The sequence below is a fragment of the Nicotiana tomentosiformis genome, chromosome 8 (genome assembly GCF_000390325.3).
Source record: "Nicotiana tomentosiformis chromosome 8, ASM39032v3, whole genome shotgun sequence".
NCBI classification, from domain to species: Eukaryota; Viridiplantae; Streptophyta; class Magnoliopsida; order Solanales; family Solanaceae; genus Nicotiana; species Nicotiana tomentosiformis.
The window spans coordinates 34,910,506-34,925,761 of record NC_090819.1 but is presented as its reverse complement, the minus strand read 5'-3'; the positions used below and the strand labels follow the sequence as shown (position 1 = coordinate 34,925,761).

The following is a 15,256-nucleotide window of genomic DNA, read 5'->3' as shown; positions in this document are numbered from 1 at the left end:
TCCAACTCCCGATCAAACCTTCCAAACATTCAACTTTCGCCAAAATACATCAAATCAACCTACGAATCTCTAAATCCAAATCCGGGCATACGCCTAAGTCCAAAATCACCATACAAAGCTATTGGAATCATCAAAACACCATTCCAGAGTCGTCTACACAAAAGTCAAATTTCGGTCAACTCTTACCACTTAAGCTTTTAAAATGAGAATAATCCTTCCAAATCAATACCGAATCATCCAAAAACCGAACTCGACCACATACGCAAGTCATAATACATAATACAAAGCTGCTCGAGGCCTCAAGCCACCGAACATGACGCTTCTTCTCAAAACGACCAGTCGGGTCGTTACAAACTTTTAGTTTAGGAAATAGCCATTTCGTGTTTAATTGTGGAATTACAATTATAACTTATTTAGCCTTTAACCTTTTTAGAATTAATTTAAATAGAATTAATTTATTTCAACAAAATGTAGTAGAAATTATGATCATCAATTACACTATTAATTATTGTTATTAGTTATTTAATTATTATATATCTAATTTTCCTATTTATGACTATAATTTCGGATTTAGTTTGAAATAGTAGGCTATTTTACTAAATTTAATAAATAACCTTATTAAATTAATTATAAACCTATGTAATGAATGTAAAAGTTATTTTAATAGCTTCAAAAAAAGTAAGAGTAATATGTTTATAATTATATAATACTAAATTATTAATTTAACACCATTAATTACTTAATTTATATAAAAATAGGTATTTATGAATTAGAAAATATTTTCAACAAATGTATTGAAAATTAATAAGTGTAAATAAATTAATTTTAAAAAGGAGGGTCAAAATGGGTCGTCAATAGCTACCCCTCTTTGACCAGAGACGATAAAAGAGTTTTTGGGCAAAGAAATCGATTCAAGACCAATTTTGTCCCGACTTTAGGCATACATTACAAGAATGGCATATGGATTTAAGGAAGATTATGAGTTGTAGAATTAGGGAAGGAGTTAAGGAAGACTTTGGGGAATGTTTTTGGAGAATTGGTTGTCGAATTTTGGCTTGGAATTGTTTACTTACCTAGGGCTTAACGTGGATCCGGCCTCATGTAGTTCTAGAATGATTATTTGGAGAAGGCGATGTTTGCTGGAATTGCCCCATTATCGTATTATGCCGATACTACAAGATGAAAGATTTTGGTACCCATGATAGCTCTAAATTGCAGCTTGATTTGAAAGATTTGATGAATTAGAGTTCCACTGATCGTATTTGAGTTTGAGTTTGGATCCTTGGTCCGCTTATGAGGTTGTTGTCCGTCATAGCATTGTAGCATGGTTTTCTGCTTAGAAGAAGTTCCACGTCGCGATGTTTGGTCCAACAAAAACATAAAACATACACATACCCATATATCGTAATGCATATATGTTAAGATGTAATGTAAATGATGTAGGAAAGATTATGTCTGGCTGCCGGCTATCCGTTATTTGGGATCTGGGTGATATGATACTTAAATTTGACTCAATTATTAGCCAGGTTGTGCATCGTTCCGCAACTGTCGTAGCATTAAGTCTCCTCACAATAGGAGTATCTCTACGCGATGGGAGTAGTAGACTTGTAATGTAGAATGTTTCTCCACATGATCGGAATATCTCCACGCGATGGTAGTATTTGTATTGAAATGTAAAATATCTCCGCAAGATGGAAGTATTTCCACACGATGGGAGTAGTTGCATTGAAATGTAAAGTATTTCCGCACGATGGGTGTTTCTGACTTGAAAAATGTAAAATGCCTATAAGCTATATGAGCAAAACGTCAAAACATTCAAGATAAAATAAGGAAACAAGGAGCATGCCCAAGATATACTCTTGACTGCAAAACTAATTGCGGCCATCGATCGGCAGAACATATGGAGAAATTGTACGGTTCATCCTTCGATTGACGAAGTTGGCGATGAAGTTTGATACTTCTACTTGTAATCTCCGACATACCAGAGTGACATTGTGAAACGCTCTGGTTGGCGAAGTGAATAGTATGCTATATACAAGGCTTTGATTGGCAAAGCCGACGGTTCAGTTAGTACAGGGAGCTCCGCTTGGTTGAGTTGAGGGTTTTCTATATACATAGATCCGGTTGGCGGGGCTCTCGACTCGCTATATATAAAGTTCTTTTCTTGGTTGAGCACACAGTTTGCTATTTATAATGTTCTCCGATCGCGTCGGAGGCATAGCTTAGGAATACCTGCAAAGAATTTGGGTTTAGTCTTTAGTCATATGAGGAAATAAATTAAATAATGAAAGAGAGATAAGAGTCATTAGAGAGTAGCGGGTCCATTATTACTCAGAGCGTGCCCCAATATTCTTTGCATCTGGTTGGTTCTGCATACCAAGAAATATTCTTAGCAGGGGGTGTTGGTTTGTGTTGATCGTAGTCCTGGCCTTGCCCCAAGTCTGGTGAGATTATGCCACGAAGTTTGGTATGTAGAATTATAGTGTTTTAAGAGAAAAGATTTTGAAGATTGTCTATTTTATGGCAAATGTCGTTGTTCTGGATTATGACGTGTTTAGAAATTTCCTCAGAAGCGAATGTTGTTCCCGGATGACTCTGTCCCATTGAGGTTGAATCAGGAGATGCCCTTGGTGACATAGCTTCTTGCCGTTGCGATTTCTTCCTAGTCTAAACAAATGCATTACAAAGGTTTTCCTAGGGTTATGACCGAACCTTTTGAGGTTGCCTACCTATCCGAATGAAATCAGGTCTGAATGTAGTTTGAGGGTATTAATATGATAAATAATAAGATGATGACCGAGCCTGACTCAGGCAGCCTACGCATACGAATAGAATCAGGTCAAAACATAGTTCGATTATAATATATGCAAACTGATAGGAATTGAAGAATAAAGTGGCCGAGTCTGACTCAGACTGCCTATGTTTCCAAATGGAATAAGACCAGAACATAGGTAAATTACAACAGATGACTGAATTCGATGAGGATTGCCTACGTATTCCTGTCGGAGGAAATCAAGTCGTAGTGTATTTACGAATACATACAAAAATGATATTTGGATTTTCTATTACAAATAAAGGGGAGAGACCGGACCCTGCGTGGGTTGCCTATATATCCCACAGTGGGAATTCAGGTCGGGCATAGTTTTGTTAGCCAAACCCTAATTCTAATGTCCTCAAATGTAGTATTTCTTGATTGCATCTGAGTTGATGGGATTTGTGTTGACTCTTTTGTCCATCTCTTCTAGGATCAGAGCTCTTCTCGACAATAATCGATGGGCCACGTAAGGACCTTGCCTATTTGGTGCGAACTTTCCCTTGGCTTCTTCTTGATGAGGGAATATTTTCTTCAGCACCAATTGCCCTGGTGTAAATTGCCAAGGTTTCACCTTCTTGTTGAATGCACTCGCCATCCTATTTTGATATAGTTGACTATGGCACACTACGTCCATTCTCTTTTCGTCAACGAGCATGAGTTGCCCTTGTTCGATCCGTGTCCATTCTATGCCATCTAACTTGTCCTCTTGAATGACCCTCAAGGATGGTATATCAACCTCTGTGGGTATCACAACTTCGGAGCCATATACTAACATGTATGGCATTGCCCTAGTGGATGTTCTGATGGATGTCTGATAACCTAGCAAGGCGAAGGATAATTTCTCGTGCCATCGCATGTGGTTGTCCTTTATCTTTCATAGTATCCTTTTGATAATTTTGTTGGCTGCTTCAACTGGTGCATTCATTTGTGGCTTGTAGGCTGTTGAGTTACGGTGGACGATTTTGAATTTCTCACAAATCTACCTCATGAGATCACTGTTGAGATTGGCTGCATTGTCAGTGATGATCGATTATGATATTCCAAAATGGCAGACTATATTGTTACGTATGAAATCTGCCACTACTTTCTTTGTGACAACCTTGTATGTAGAAGCTTTGACCCATTTGGTGAAATAGTCGATGGCCACCAAGATAAAGTGGTGTCCGTGATGCGGTGGGCTCTATAGGTCCAATTACGTCCATTCCCCAAGCGAAAAATGGCCAAGGAGAACCCATTATGTTTAGCTCATTATGTGGAACCCAGATGAAATCCCCGTCAATCTAGCACTAGTGACACTTCTGCACGTAACAAATGCTATCGCTCTCCATGGTCATCCAAAAGTATCTGACTCTTAAAATCTTCTTGGCCAAAGTGAGGTCGTTCATGTGAGGTCCACATGGCCTTGTGCATTACGTACACAATGTCAAACTTACTGAGAAGAATCTTCCATTTGGCCAATTTTCCTGTAGGCATTATTTTCTGGAAGATGTACTTGAGCGGGTCAAGCCACGATATCAGATGTGTGGTGTATGCCAACATGTAGTGCCTCAACTTCTGGGCTATCTAAGTCAACTTCTTCCTCAGGTAGTAGATAGCATGCTCTTTCCTTCTGGTCTCATCGTGTTTTCTCAACACGCATCAAAATACATTGTCCAGAATAGACAAGTATAGTAACAGTGGCTTCCTACGTTCCGGGGGGGGGGGGGAACCAACACCAACGGATTTGACAAGTACTCCTTGATCTTGTTGAAAGCTTTCTGACACTCTTCTATCCATTTCATAGAAACATCCTTTTTCAGCAGCTTGAAAATAGGCTCGCAGATCACCGTAGACTGGGCTATGAATCTACTGATGTAGGTTAACCTGTTCAGGAAACTCATTAGATCCTTCTTGCTCTTAGGCGGCGATAGGTCTTGAATGGATTTGATCTTTGAATGATCCAATTCTATCCCTTCCCTGCTCACGATTAAACCTAACAATTTTTCGGCGGGGACTCCGAATGTACATTTTGTGGGATTCAACTTCAATCTTTACCTCCGCAAACGTTCAAAAAACATCTTCAGGTCATCCAAATGCTCTCCACTTTTTGGAGATTTGATGATGATGTTATCCACATATACCTCGATTTCCTTATGGATCATATCGTGAGAGAGGTTCGGCATGGCCCTCATGTAAGTAGCACTGGCGTTCTTGAGGTTGAATGGCATGACTCTGTAGCAATAAACTCCCCATGCCATAGTGAATGTTGTCTTCTCCGCATCTGATGAGTGGTGATATTACCATTTATTCTAGTCTCTTTTATTTAGTTTTTGTGTCCTTTAATTATAAAATGAGGTGATTTAAGGTGTGCATTGCTAGATTTTCAGGTAAATGAAGTCTTGAAGAGAATTGAAATTAAATGAAGCGGATTCATCCAAAAAGAGTGAAAGAAGTGCAAAAATTTCCACTAGAATCGTATCTGTGCAGAACCATCCGCATCTACAGGAAATGGTCCGCATCTGCGGAACAAGACTTGCAAGGCAGAAATCGCATCTGCGATTGATGAACCGCTTATGCGGTTGCGCTTCTGTGGACGCGCTTCTGCGCTCTTTTAGCTGCTTCTGCGGAATAGCTATTTTTAACAAATATCTCTTGTGCGTGCATAAATTCCGCATCTACGGTGCCGCACCTGTGATGATTGTTCCGCATGTGCGGCCAACGGGCTTCAGGCCTGGGCAGGACTGACAATTCACATTTTCTCTGTTCCAAACCCACAAATACACGACCTAGCTTATAGAAACACATATGTGGCTAGTCTACACATCTTTAAGAGCTAGGGTTCTATCACACACACATAGGTATTGAAGATTTGAAGCTTTTGATTGAGAATTTCTTATCCATTTATGTTCATTTCTTCATTTCCTTGCTTTGTATTGAATATGTAAGTATGTAGTATTTTTTCCAACACTTAAATCTTGTTTATGGGAATATTCATATTTAAAGTGTGGATTAAATATCTTGTTGTGCTTATGTATTGAACGATTTTTAATTTATTATGATGTGAGTTGTTTTTTAGTTATTCTTGTTCTTTAATGTTTCCAAAGGGATTATCTAACCCTAGGACTCGCTCATTCAATTCGAATTAATTCTGGGGAAAGATAATTTGGGGTTGGGAATGATTAATTAACAAGAACTTGAGGCGTTAATCCTCACTTTATAGATTCTACCTAGGGATAGGATTGAACTACTTGTAGCCATATTTGGGTGTGCTTAATCTTTTAATTGTTTTAGGGATAATTCAATTAGGAAGTCTTGTTAGTCTTCAGAAGAAGTTAATATAGAATTATTTCACGAGGCTAATTAACATAAACTCGCTCATATTTGTAAAATCGTGAAATACATTGGATCGTTACTTGAGTGTAATTCCCATTGCATCCATGCTTGTAGCCATTGATCATTTTACTTGCTTTCTAGGTTAGTTTACATTTTCGCAATTAGTTATAAATATTTTCTCAAAACCTTTCTAAGTGTTTGGCTTAGCATAATAAGTGATAATTCTCGTACACACCTAATCACCCACATACTGTTCTCTGTGGGATTCGACCCCGACTCAAAGTTGGGTAAATTATATTGCATGCGACCGTGTCCATTTACTTTTTAGCAGTGGATTTGGACGTCACCAAAATTGGCGTTGCCGGGGAACAATTTGGCATATTTAGGTTGTTTGAGAAATAAGCGTACGTGCTTTGGTCCAAACTTGTGAATATTTGTGTAATTATTTTCTTATCCTTGTTTATTTTCTTGTTGTTCTTTTTATTTGTTTCTTGTTTATTTTTTTTGTTTTGAAAAATGGTATCGCATAATAAAAATTGGCCGGATGGTAGTTGTTCTTACTTTGATGACCCTTGTCCTTATTGTGGAGGACCACACTCATGACAAATTTGTTTAAATTCTCCCGGGGGCGGATTGTGCGCACAATTTCAAACCCATGAGTGGAGTATATGTGATAAGTGTGGTGGTCAAAATGGCTATTGGGATAATTGTGTTTATTTGTCCATCCCTTCCCCAAACCCCCACTATGATGATTCTACTTTTTGTGATGATAATTATAGGGATATGGAAGTGGAAGAAAGTGAGTACGGTCAAAATAGAGAGTTCAAGCTCATGATAGAATGCTTACTTGAAGGAGGAAACAAAGAGCAAAATACCTTGGAGGAGGTTTTGGAAAATAGTTTCCAAAAGTATTTGGTGCTTGAAAAGTTGAACTCACAAATGGGAGAAATGCTTGAAGCTTTAGAGGTCCAAAAACCTCGGAAGTAAATGATAGCCAAGAACCTTCCTTAGAGGTTGAAACCGAAAATTCTTCTTTGGAACTAGATCAAAATCAAGAAGAATTCTCAAATGCTCAAAATGAGAGGATGATACTCATGTTGGAGGCCATTCTTGAAAATGAGGAAAAGCAAAACTTGGCACTCGAGCACTTAAAACAAGCACTACATTGAAATGATGAGACTATCCGCACTTTGGAAGATCAAATGAAATCATTGATTGAGGCTCATTATGCCTATCAATTTGAGAGTATGGAAAGAGGTCAAGAAGAGTCCAACTTCGAGGAAGAAAGTGAGCTTTATTTTGAGGAATCAAGAATTGAACATTCGCCAACCGACTCCATGCTTGTTGGTGATGCCAAGAAAAATATAGAATTAGAGTCAACCGATGTAATTGAAAATATGGTTGAAGTTGCCTCTAGTTCGGGGGAAAAAGAGGATGTCAAAATCCAGAAAAAGTTGAAAGTGGAGGGTTTGATATCTTATTCCAAGCACTTTTCAACTTTAGACTTGTATGGTTATATGGGAATTTATCCATGTGAATCCATGTGGGAGTGCAAAGAAGAAAGACAAAAGCCATACATCTTGCAATTTGAAAATTCAAGAACACAAAATGACATTCCTCAAAAGAAAGCAAATAAATGCAAAATGAAGAAATTGATATTTGGCTTGATCATCTGCTTACCACCCCCACTGCTCATGGTCACAAGCTTGATTCCAAGTTAGGTGCCCAATTCATATCATCTAAGTGACGAGAAAAGTGGTAAAGTTAATTTGCGTCGTCCCACAACGGTAAATGCTGCGCTTGGTGGGAGGCAATCCACCTTTTTCAAATTTGTAGTCATTTTTGAAATTTTCTTTTTTAGAATAGTTTATTATGTTATTTTTGACTAATCTACCAAATTTCAGTTTTTTTGGAGTTGAATTGAGGAGTTTGAAGTGTTGGAGTGAACAAAAACAATGGTTGCCCAGTTATGGCATTAAGAAATCTGGTGAACCCGCATCTGCAGATGCAGACCCGCAGAAGCACACAGTGCATCGCAGATGCATCTCTATCACAGAAGCGATCTTTTTTGCACAGGAGTGCTCATACAGAAGCGTGTTTTACACCGCAGATATGGTAAATTTTCATAAGCAGTTCGCAAGCCGCAAAAGCGTGGTCGCAGAAGCGGTTTAATTTCCACAGATGCGGTCCGTCATGTAAATTTTGAAGACCCACTGTCTTTTATCAAGTAAATTTCATAACCCTTTTCCCGAAAAAGCCTCTTTAGCCTTTCAAGCCTACCATTGCATAAATACTATCACTAGTTAACCCCATTTGAGCCTTTAACCTTTTATTTGGCTACCTCATTACAAACTTTTACCCTTTTTCTGAAATAATTCTCTCTTTTGAACCCGTCCCTCCTTGAATGTTAAGAATGAGGCTAAAACCCAAAGTTGGGGGTGATGGTGTTAATTGAAAATTGGTGAAGATGTACATTTTGGGTAGAAGCAAATACCTCAAAGTTGTGTTAGATGAAGATACTCAATCTCCAAAAAAAAATATATGTGTGTGTCTATATATATATATGGAGTCTTGAAAAATTTAGAGAGGAACTTCAAGGTGGTTCTATGTTGGTAACTAGATGTCAATAAGGACTATGTGGTTTAAAAAGAAGCAACGTGCAAAAAGAAGGACAAATGTGAGTAGTGTTCAAGGAGGGTGTAGTCACTTGTATCCCAAATGTTTATCCTACCCTTCCCTAAGAATACATTACAAGCTTAAAAAGTTCTTATGGTATTTCCACCCGAATGTTCTTGAATAGGCGGCAAATTAAAATAAGGGCAAGCTTATGGTATGATATTTTGTAACACTTGAAATTCTTTGTTGAGAGTGAGTGTCTTTGCGCATTTGTCCCTTGTGTTGTTATTGTACATATGGTATTTTGGGACTTTCTTTCTTGTGAGGGAACATGGATTATGATGGATTGGTAATATTGATATATTCTGAATTGAGTAAATTGAGCATATATAGTAGACTAGTGCTTTGGAGTCACTTCTTGAAGCTTGGTTGTTGTCACTTGATTATTTTGAAATTCCATTGCATTCTAGAGATTGTTTTAAATGAGAGAGTTATTTGGTTGAGATTCACATGCTTGAGCCTAATTATTAGTACCACCCAAAACAATAAGTGTTATTCTTAATTGGAGAATGTGATTTGAAGATGATAGCGATTCTAATTGGGCTTTAAATGTTAGAGCCTCATTGAGTATTTGGTTTTGATTTGCTCGAGGACAAGCAAAAGTTTTAAATTGGGGGTGTTAATGAGTGGTGATTTAACCATTTATTTTAGTCTCTTTTCTTTAGTTTTTGTGTCCTTTAATTATAAAATGAGGTGATTTATGATGTGCATTTCTAGATATTCAGGTAAATGAAGTCTTAAATAGAATTAAAATTAAATGAAGTGGATTCATACAAAAAGAGTGAAAGAAGTGCAAATATCTCCAGTGGAATCGTATCTGCGTGGAACCATCTGCATCTGCGGTCTCGCATCTACGAGAAATGGTTTGTATCTATGGAACAAGACTTCCAAGGAAGAAATCACATCTGCGATTGATGAACCTCTTCTGCGCTCTTTTAGTTGCTTATGCGGAATAACTATTTTCACCAAATATCACTTATGCTTGCATAAATTCCACATCTGCAGTGCCTCATCTACGATGATTGACAATTCACATTTTTTCCGTTCCAAACCAATAAATGCACTACCTAGCTTATTGGAAACACATCTTTGCCAGTCTCTACATATCTTTAACATCTTTTGAGAGAGAACACGAGTTTTGGGAGCTAGGATTCTTGCACACACACTTGGGTCTTGAAGATTTGAAGCTTTTGGTTGAGAATTTCTTACCCATTTATATTCATCTCTTCATTTCCTTGCTTACTATTGAATATCTAAGTATGTAGTATTTTTTCCAACACTTGAATCTTGCTTATGGGAATATTCATATTTAAAGTGTGGATTAACTATATTCTTGTGCTTATGTATTGAACGATTTTTATTTATTATGAAGTGAGTTATTGTTTCTTTAATTATTCTTGTTCTTTAATGTTTCCAAAGGGATTAGCTAACCCTAGGGCTCGCCCATTCACTTCGAATTAATTTTGGGACAGAAAGTTTGGGCTTGAAAAGATTAATTAACAAGAACTTGAAGTGTTAACCCTCACTTTATAGATTCTACCTAGGGATAGGATTGAACTACTTGTAGCCATACTCGGGTGTGCTTAGTCTCTTAATTGTTTTAGGGATAATTCAATTAGGAAGTCTTGTTAGTCTTCGGAAGAAGCTAAAATATTATTATTACCCGAGGCTAGTTAATATTGGATCGTTACTTGAGTGTAATTCCCATTGTATCAATGCTTGTAGCCATTGATCATTTTACTTGCTTTCTAGGTTAGTTTACATTTTCGCAATGAGTTATAAATATTTTCTCAAAACCTTTCTAAGTGTTTGGCTTAGGATAATAAGTGATAAATCTCTTACATGCCTAATCACCTACATATTGTTCTCTGTGGGTTTCGACCCTAACTCATAGTTGGGTAATTTATATTGCATGCGACCGTATCCATTTACATTTTAGTAGTGGATTTTGACGTCACCAGCATCTTCTTCATGCATCAGGATCTAGTGGTACCTGGCAAAACAATCCACGAATGACTGTAGCTTGTGCTTTGTACAATTGTCGATGGGGATATGAATATTTGGTAAAGAGAAATCATCCTTTGGACTGGCCTTGTTAAGATCTCGATAATCCACACATATCCTAAACTTCCCATCTTTCTTTGGTACTGGTACGATATTTGCCAACCATGTGGGATAAATGGTGACTCTCACCACGTTTGCCTCTATTTACTTGGTCACCTTTTCTTTTATTCACAAACTCAAATTCGGCCTGAACTTCTTGGGTTTTTGTTTGATTGTCGGTCTGGTAGACCAGTGGGCAATCGATGCGAGACAATGTCGGTACTCAATCCGTACATCTCGTCATATGACCACGCGAACACGTTAATGTATTGTCGGAGGAGCTCCACCAGTTCTCTTTCTGTTCTACTTCTAAATGGATGCTAATTCGAGTTTCTTTCATGTCTTCTTCGCTTCCCAAGTTTATTACTTATGTCTCTTCAATGTTAGGCTTTTTCTAGCTTTCCAACTGCTTGATTTCTTGAGGGAGATTATATGGCATCGTGGTTTCGTTCTTCTCCTCGTAATCTGGATTATTTTTGTTGAGGGTTTTGTTGCATGTCATAATCGTGGAATGTGTGTTTTTATCAGTTTGATTACTGAAAAGAAAAAACTAAGTATAAATGAAGTGATAAATAAGTCTGCAATGATTTTATGAAAACAATTCTTTTATTTCATCAAAAGGGGAACATATAAGTGTTCAACGAGGCAATTGACAAAAGAGTACAGGCACAGTTCATGCCTCAATTGACCGTGCATTTTTTTCAAAATTACTACAATCCCACACTACCATGACTCCCGGCGAACCAGAGATGGGTTGGCGGTCCAATTCTGCAAGTCCTCTCCTGTTTCGACATCTTGAATGGTCACTGTCTTGATATCAACTTTGTCATAGCATTCCTCTATAATGGTCACGAAGAGTCTTCCCATTCCATCAATGATGTCGTCCTCTGGTGTTGAGCTCTGCCCCGGACCCGGAACACACTCTTGCACAAAATCCTTCTTCCCGAAGCCACCAGTGTAATTCTTCCTAGTTGGAGGCTGATACCCTAAGCCGACTCTACCCTTATTTCCCCTTGGCTCAATCGGCTCTGTTATCCCATTTCATCGGGCTCCCAGCCCGGTCCCTGGTTGGTATCCGTATTTCATCATTTCTCTCATAGCCATCTTGGATATGCATGTTGACTGCATACCTAGATTCTGCTCAGTCTTCTCTATCTCCATGGTCTGCTTAATCTCGAACGCATGAAAAGCGACCCCAATCAATCCTTCTCTGAACCAATTTGCATATTCTAGATAAGTTGACTGACTCCATTCATTGTGAATTACAATCTCTTGACAACCCCAATTCGAATCTCATGCACTAATGGAACTGCCCTCGCCATATGTATCCAAGGTCTTCCCAAAAATAGGTTGTATGAGGACGGGATGTCCATTACTTGAAAAAATATTGGACACTAGACTGGCCCAATCTGCAGGGCTAGATAAATCTCTCCAATGACGTGTTTCTACGATCCATCAAAAGCTCACTCTCACATGGCATTCTTTCACTCCTCTCAAATGAATAACCAACTCCCGCAGAGTAGAGAGCAGGGTGATATTGACTTCCGATCCTCCATCAACAAGTACTCTAGACACCACTTTATCCCAGAACTTGACTGCAATGTGTAGGTCTCTGTTATGACCCACGCCCTCTACTAGAAGTTCATCTACTCAGAAAGTAATCATATTTGCGTCGACCATCTTCCCGATTATTGTTGCCAATGCCTTGCTGGTAGTGTTACTCGGCACACTCACTCCACTTAACACTTTCATCAAAGCATCTTTATGACTGCCAGAAATCATTAGCAGATCCATGATCGATATATGTGTAGGGTTTTCTTCAATTGCTGCTCCACGAAATATTCTTTAACTGCCATCTTCTTCCAAAATTTTGCAGCCTCAGCATCTGTTATGTTCCTCCTCTGAATCTGTTCTCTACCAAGATTTCCTAAGTTCTACCTCCTCCGAAGCGTAACACCTTCCTAACTTGGTCATTCCATGAACTAATGCGGAATCCCTCATCTTTCCTTTCCCTTTATGCTGGCACGTCCACGAGACTATCTTGCATTCTCGATGCTCCTCGTCCCTGACAGTAACGATGGACTGATGTTGGTATATCTGGACCATCACCGGAGGTTTCAACTGTACAGTGATCAACATAGTTCTTGGGGTGAAACCCCTGCAGCCTTGGCATTTCCAATTGTGATAATAGTCCCTTTCAAGTCATACTCTTCATCCAAAGCGATCATATTATCTCCTTGGTTTTTGTAGTTTGACAGTGCGTTACGGTTAACATTTGGTAGAGCTGGGGTGCATTGAATGGCCCCACTTTTGATCAGCGACTCAATTTCATTTTTCAACTTGAAACAAACCTCGTTATCATGCCCTGACACACTTGAATAGTAGACACACATTTTAGTGGCATTAAAGTATTTTGAAGAATGTTCAAAAATCCTCCATTCTGCTGGATATATCAAGCCAACTATTCATAGCGTTTCAAACAATTGGGCTAAGGGTTCAGCTATCGGGGTATAGTTTCTGGGACCAACCTCTATATATCAACAATCAACTAAAAGGTATTTCACCTTATGTAACTCAACAATAACTAAAAGGTACTTCCATACTACGACCAACCTCAATATAGCTTACCTTATGCCCATATAAATCCAAATCCATTACGACCATGCACTCTAGTAGTTTATTGTTGCCCTTTTTGGGAAAAGTATTTCAAGAATAAATGATGTGTTACTCGTTTATGATTTTAACTTGCGCATCGATTGCCAATCATTTTACTCCATTTCTTGGAAAGAATCTATTGTGCTTAAATACTTCATTTCTAATGAACTTAAAGTTGTGATTTTCGGAATATTATATATGTTGATATTATGATGATGATCCATGAAAGGAATGAAATGAAAGTGTGGAATATGAAATACGGCCATTGTGCCATGAATAAAGAATCATATGTATGGCCAAGAGAGCCAATGAAATAATGATGTTGAAAGTTGTTGAAAATGCCAATAAGGCTATATACGTTTTGAAAGGTTATGACGTAAATGCATTTGTATTGTTGTTTCCTTTGTAAGTAAATCAAAAATATTTTTGGGAGTATCAATAGTCACCGAGGAAGGGTAGGTTGAAATAACCTAACCCCAAAACTACACGTGCCGGTGTAGGAGTGGATTGTAATTATTTCCCTTCTTTGAAATGAGATTGATGTGATTAAATTATTCCCCTTAATTGAGATGAGATGATTGATAGAAAAGGATGATGTCGATCCACACGGCATTGTGGTGAGATGGCCTAGCCGATCGGGTCGTGATCGGACACCATGCCGCACACATGGTGGTGATTGTGCTTTAAATTATAATTGAAATTGTGATTGTGGTTGATGTCTCAGATGAGATGGCCTAGCCGCTCGGGACATGATCGGACTCCGCACTAAAAGTGCGATGGTATTGGTATTGTGAACATTGGTATTGTGAATAGTGGTATTGTGAACAATTGTATATCGGTGCTAAATATCTCCCAACCAAAAATAATATTATCATCATATTTTTATTATCACTTCATAGTGTTATCTTCATATTTTGGAAATTATTATGTTTTAACTTGGCATTTGAATATCATTGATTGTTGATTGTTGTTTCTATGGTTTTCCCTTTCTTACATTGGCATTCTATTTTGAAAGAGGATAATTAGCTTTACATACTAGTACTATTCCATATGTACTACTGTCCCTTTTGCCGGGGGCACTGCATCTTTAATGGATGCAGGTGGTTCATCAGCGGGCAGCTTTGGTCCTCGTTAGCAGTCGCTCTCTATTCAGCAGGTTTTGGTGAGCCCTACTCTATTCCGGGCCTGATGTCATTCTAGTTGTACATTGTGTTTTGAGGTATAGCCGGGGCCTTGTTGCCGGCACTTCCATATTACTCTTTTGTTGTACTTAGAGGCTCCGTAGACAGGTTGTGGTTAGTATTTGATATGGGTAATTGAAATAGAAATGTTGGAATTTGGCAAACATGTTTGTTCATTATATCTATAAACTTGTAATACCTTGGAAATTATGAATGAAGTTGCTAATGGATATGAAATGGGAGTTGTTAATGAAATCTTTTCAATGTTTGATTAATGGAGTTCATCTCCTCTTTATTCATGGATGTGTTTGGGTAGAAGAAAATCTAATAGGCTTGCTCGGCCGGGTTCGCTCGGTTGAGCGCCGGTCGCGCTCCCCGATTTCAGGGCGTGACAGTTGAGTATCAAGCATCATGGAGTCAGACTAACAGTGTCATTTATAGAAGTTCAGGACAATAAAAGCTTCTAATGAGGCATGGATCTGTTATATAAGTGTATTAGCCTAGAATTAATAAA

General features: G+C 38.3%; 1 protein-coding gene across 1 annotated transcript; it reads right to left on the bottom strand.

Annotated features, from left to right (window-relative positions):
- Positions 1-3,173: 3,173 nt before the first annotated feature.
- Positions 3,174-3,599, bottom strand: LOC138897306 (uncharacterized). Its single transcript, XM_070183269.1, has one exon. It carries the CDS (start codon positions 3,597-3,599, stop codon positions 3,174-3,176), a length of 426 nt encoding a protein of 141 aa, XP_070039370.1.
- Between the last annotated feature and the right edge of the window lie 11,657 nt (positions 3,600-15,256).